At 37.7% G+C, this 5,616-nt stretch overlaps 1 protein-coding gene across 1 annotated transcript in view; it reads right to left on the bottom strand.

The window, feature by feature from the left end:
• Window positions 1–200: 200 nt before the first annotated feature.
• LOC119294402 overlaps window positions 201–5,616 on the bottom strand; it is a 6,620-nt gene continuing 1,204 nt past the window's right edge. The window contains exons 3-11 of the mRNA XM_037572580.1: window positions 5,371–5,532; window positions 5,192–5,269; window positions 4,929–4,980; window positions 4,074–4,147; window positions 3,571–3,634; window positions 2,779–2,849; window positions 1,412–1,507; window positions 1,055–1,167; window positions 201–559 (exon numbers count right to left, since the gene is read on the bottom strand). Of these exons, the coding sequence (XP_037428477.1) occupies window positions 1,102–1,167; window positions 1,412–1,507; window positions 2,779–2,849; window positions 3,571–3,634; window positions 4,074–4,147; window positions 4,929–4,980; window positions 5,192–5,269; window positions 5,371–5,532 (663 nt within the window). The 3' untranslated portion in view covers window positions 201–559; window positions 1,055–1,101. The remainder of the gene's footprint in view (window positions 560–1,054; window positions 1,168–1,411; window positions 1,508–2,778; window positions 2,850–3,570; window positions 3,635–4,073; window positions 4,148–4,928; window positions 4,981–5,191; window positions 5,270–5,370; window positions 5,533–5,616) is intronic.

A 5,616-nucleotide genomic window follows, 5' to 3' on the forward strand; every position in this document is an offset into this window, starting at 1 on the left:
CGCTTGAACTCGACTCGTTTGTAGCCCTACCTGTGGGGTGAGCAGCCTTGGCTCAACAGCCCACTCTTGTTTCAGCAGCTCGCCTGCAAATGTGAACGCCCAATGTGTGAAGCGAGTGAGATGAACAATCGATGGCAGCTAATGGCGTAGTATTAGATCATCTCAAAAAACAAAAAACAAAAAACAAAAAACAAAAAAAAGGTAGTGTACAGATCGATAATGGAGTTTACTTGCATTGCTGTTGCCAAGCAACCAGCAAATATAATTGTTCTATCAAAAGTGGTATATACTATAACTATTATATAGTAGCATTGTCCAAGGAACAGTACAAAAATTATCCAAAATGTCCTAATACAAAAATGCAATGACATAAAGATATGCATAGCTACTCATATATGTCATATCGCTGTCTAAAAGCTCATTGGGAAATGATGACGCCGAAGGATAAAATTGTTCCAGAAATGGGACAAAAACTATCCAAATTATTATGATTCAAAATACAACCCGCAACATCTTGTACGCATCAATGGCCTCAGGTCTCGGCATAACGTCTGGTTTCCTGCAATATGCTCAATATGCTTAAAGTCTTGCTCGTAAATTCTAGATAGTACAAAACTCTATGAAACTGCAATCCAAACAAAAACTACTACTCCCTCCGTTCCTAAATACTTGTCTTTTTAGACATTTCAAATGACTACTACATACGGATGTATGTAGACATATTTTAGAGTGTAGATTCACTCATTTTGCTCCGTATGTAGTCACTTGTTGAAATGCCTAGAAAGACAAGTATTTAGGAACGGAGGGAGTACAATCTAAAAATTCGATGCTACCATATGTGTGCTACATATAATTTAAAATATAAATAGAAGTATTCCTACCTTCAAATACCAAACTACTACTGTATGTTACTATTCCTGGTAAAACTAATTGTCATTTTAGCCAAAGAGAACATAACACAGAAGGATCATCTGTGTCCTGTTTGTATCCCGGTCCATATTAAATGTCATTTTGAAAAACGCTGTTCTCCAATTGCAACAGTAAGGAAGCGCACCATGGAATCCTGGACTGGTGTAATAGCCTACATGTTCCTATTCCCAGTCAAAGTAAATTGTAGAAGACGTTAAAGATTGCCATTTCGTCAGCATGAGAATGTTGTCCATCAGGCTGCAAACAAAGGGAAATATAAAGCCAGATCAATATATGTTCTAAAACACTGTAATCGTGGGTCAATTATGGCCATAATTTTATAAATTTTATTCTTATTTTGCTACGATGGTAACAATATCAAGTACTAGACGGCTACAAAATTAAGACTGTATGCTTGAATAAGTTCACCTAATTTAGGTCATCGAAAAAGAAAAAAAATGTGGTGGTGCAACAAGACTAAGGAGCATATAAATTGTGGTACCTCTTCTGAAAATAGAAACTGACAAAGACCATCCAAAAATGCCTGTGGTGGTGGGGCTTCCTGGGAGGAACGAATTGATGGCTGGCCATAACTTGTCTGTTCAAACTCAAGTTGTTATGTTCCAAAATGCAGCTGTACCCAGATTATCAACATGCGAAAAATTTAAGTTCCCACATAATGTAAGTTAACTTAGCTCCAAACTAGTGTTCTGTATAACAAAAACATCATGTGAGAAGTCCCACTATATTGGCTGCCAGATCGAAATCGGAGGATCCAGAATTGTCTAGTGCATTACTATTGCAATTAAGCATGCATGGGGATGAGATAAGTTTATGGACTTTCCCAATACTCCCTCTCTCAGTTTACAGGTCGTGCACGTACCCCTAAGTCGTCAATTTGACCAACCTAATACAAGTCATGTATTACAAAAAATATATCAATATAAACTTCAGATGTTCTATTTTCAAACAGTATAATTTTTGTGTTATATAGTTTATATTAGGGTGATAAAATTGGTAACCTAGGTATACGCGCAGGACTTGTAAACTGAAATGGAGGGAGTATCAAAGATTCACAAGATAATAGCTATTATTCTTTTAAGTTACCTATTATTTGAAGTTAGCCGCCATGGTGAAATTGGTAGGCGCGCTGCTTATCACTTGCCAAAATTTACAGTGATCTTATAACATGGTGCTAACTGTACACACAATATCTCATATATATGAACAATAACAATGGTTGTGCTGTGGAGAAAACCTATCTGTAGGTTAGTCACACGTGCTAATATCCTAATACTCCCTTCTCATTCTAATTGCGTGTTGTTTATGCCACTACACCCAAAACATTGAAGGACTCAATGCATGCTATCAACATAGTTTCCCGATTAAGTACACACATCTCCCTTACACCAGTACCAGATTATATTATTATCACTTGCTGCAAATATTTCCCTTCAGGTCCAAATTACTTGCCATTTACCCACAGATAACAGAACATGGAAGGACTGTCAACGTCTTGATTGTATCCCGGGCATATTACTTTCATTTTGAAAAGCGGCATTCTCAATCCTACGTTACTACTAACTGCAGTAGTAAGAAGCGTACAGTGGCATCGTGGATTGGAATAATATCAATAGATTCTCACGCTTAGTTTAGCATTCCTGTAGACACTAGTCCTGCGTGATAATAGCCTAATGCTCCCTTCTCATCCCAACTACATTTCGTTTACCTCAGTACACCCAGAACATTGAAGAACTTGGTGCCTTAGTTTTCAACAAGATCTCCAAATAAGTGTTCATTTAGTGGTTACACGAGAAATTAAACTCTATGACTGACTTGTTTTAGTTTGTGCATGGAAACCTTAATTACCTCACTGTTAGAGACTGGATTAGCGGTGTAATTGAACAGGGTAGCATTCCCGAATCGAGCAACATTGTGAACTGCAAACAGGGTAACTGAAAACGTAAATAATTATCCACTTTAAGACAATTTAATTTAATATGCCACAGAGTTTTGAAACTATTAGACATAGCACAACTATCGCCAAAAATGTATAGGCCCAGCTTAATTCACAAGAGGATAGAGCAAAAGATACCAATAACTGTATCTCACGACGAACCAAGATTCTATCATAGGTCGATTGCTTAATTATATTCATTACTTTAGTGATTAAGTTTGATCATGACATGGAAACACATCTACATAGTGGTCTATAAATCAATGCAAGTTTATTATACTTAGAAACTAGATGCCCCTCTACCATCAAGATATCTGGACTCCTAATTAACTTGTCATGCTGTTAACAAATATTATGTTGAATAAATGTGGATAGCAGATAAATATCAGTTGTGAAGTATTACATTGTGTGCAAATATTAAATGTCCTAGTACGAATAATCGTAATGATACAAGAATCGTAATCGCTTTTTTATGGGATTGGCTCTCTTTTTCATATTGATCAAATCAGCACCTTTGTGTGCCACGATCATTATTCCATGAACAAACAATACCACCTTATTCGGTTCAACTGTCAGAATAATACCCTCATCTGCACTTGTGTGCGCCTATTTATGAATCAGGTAATATGGACCGAAACAGAGTTTCTGGGTACAAAAATGATCACTATTCGGAGAGCAAACAATACCCTCTTATGAATACCTACCTAAATAATGTCCCTCGTGTTGCACTGCCATCTGGTCTGCTTGATTTGCTCCCAGAATGTCCCTCTGAAGCAAAAAGGGTGAGAGGGTGAGTTCAGCATCTAGTAATCAATCTTATTCAACGCTTATATTAAGATCATAAATTTAAAATCATAATACTATACAAGTTGCCATGTATGTATGCTAGTGATGCTAATACTCTCTTCCCATCCAAATAAACTTTCCTGGATCCATATACACATGATGTGTGAAGAGCAAAAACCTTAGATCTTAATATGATTGTTAAGCACATTCTCATCTCTCTTATTCCATTACCGATAAGCAAATTAATGGCAAGTATGTGTAGCCAAAATTTACCAACTAAAACTTGTTCTGCCTTTACAAGTAGTATACGTACAACTTAGTGGTGTAGGTATTACATATATGTGTGGGCAAACATACATGTTACACATGGAATTGAACTCTAGGCAGGAGTAACTCGTACTGGTATGAAAGGACCAGTTACCTCACTGTTAGAAGCTGGAATAGTGGTGTGATCAACATGTTGACCATTCCTGAATCCAGCATCACAAGGAGGGTCTGCAAAAAAAGGTAATAAAAAGCATGTAAATTTTTTTGCCAATGAAAAAAGACCATGCAAGTTAATATGCCACAACGCAGAGAATAGGAGCTATCATATACAGCTCAGATTAAATTCCACGATATAGGAGGACAGAGAAAAACAATTAATATGTGTTAGCTTATGACGGATAACTGCTTAGTGCAATATCAATCTGCAGTGATTTATTTGTGTTAATCATGTAGTAAGATAGTGGATGTCTCTTCTGTACATCTAGAGTTCTAGATGTATGTACTCTTACCTCATTAATTTTTATCAAACATTATATATATTGTGGATAATGTCAGCCATGAAGGTTCTAATTTTTCATGCAGCAATTAAGTGTACCAGTACAAAATACTACTCCCACCGCCTAATTATATGAGGCCAGAGGAGGAGGAGGGAGTAGGTAATAAGATCAAACAGATCAGTCTACTACTTCTTTTTTCATATAGCAAGAATAAGGTATGGATGTAGATATATAAAATCAGGGCTTTCTATGTACCTGGATCGAAGACCTATATCATTCAAATAAATATACAGTTAGCGCCCATTTCGGTTAATGTCTTGAAGGCATTCCCCATCAATTATGATTTGTGAAATATGGGGTTACTAGATATTAAAAATCAAGCTTTTTATGTACCTAGAATAGATAAAAAAAATCATTACTATTCCAATAAACATACAGTTGGTTCCTGCTTCAGTTAAATGTGTCAAAGGCATTTCCATCACTATAATTTATTCATTACGAATAAGGAGTACCTTGGTATTGCTCCACCTGCAGGTTTGCTTGATTTCGTCCTGGAAAGTCTCCCTGAAAATATTAGCAAAACAGAGTGGAATCCCTTTCGTTTTTTATTTATTTTTGACACAGTAGCCGAATCAATTTAGTAATTTGCTTGTGGAACGAGTATTGAAGGTACAAGGTGCAGGTGAGCACCACTTTACAACAACGGAAAAATTTCCGTGATGACCAACCCACACAACAGCAATTTCCCAAGAGCAAGTTGGCACAAAATTTTTACCTCAAGGACGTAGTTCTTCAAATCCCGAATAACATGACGATAGTTGGTCGGATGTAGCACACAGATAGCAACTCGGGGCTACGAAATTATAAATAAACACCAAAGATTAGCAGATATACGTAATATTTTTGTTTCTTGAATCATACATAGATGGCTGCATCGCTGATTCACTGCCCCACCGGATCCTCTCCGTCGACATGCCTGTTTGTCGGTCGCTTACTAAAGTTTGGGTGTGGCGGTGCGGGACTTGGTAAAGGGTAGCTTGGCCGGCGGCGGCGGCGGCGGGCGGCGACCCTAGACAACAAAGGGGAACGAGGAGACGAGCCAGGATGGAAGGAGGTTTACTGGCTGGGCTTCTTGGGCTCTAACCTGCTTGGCTGGGCTCGTGAGGCCACGCAGTAGCGCGCTTCACTCATTGAGTCTGG

Source organism: Triticum dicoccoides, chromosome 4B, assembly GCF_002162155.2.
Source record: "Triticum dicoccoides isolate Atlit2015 ecotype Zavitan chromosome 4B, WEW_v2.0, whole genome shotgun sequence".
In the NCBI taxonomy this organism is placed as follows: Eukaryota; Viridiplantae; Streptophyta; class Magnoliopsida; order Poales; family Poaceae; genus Triticum; species Triticum dicoccoides.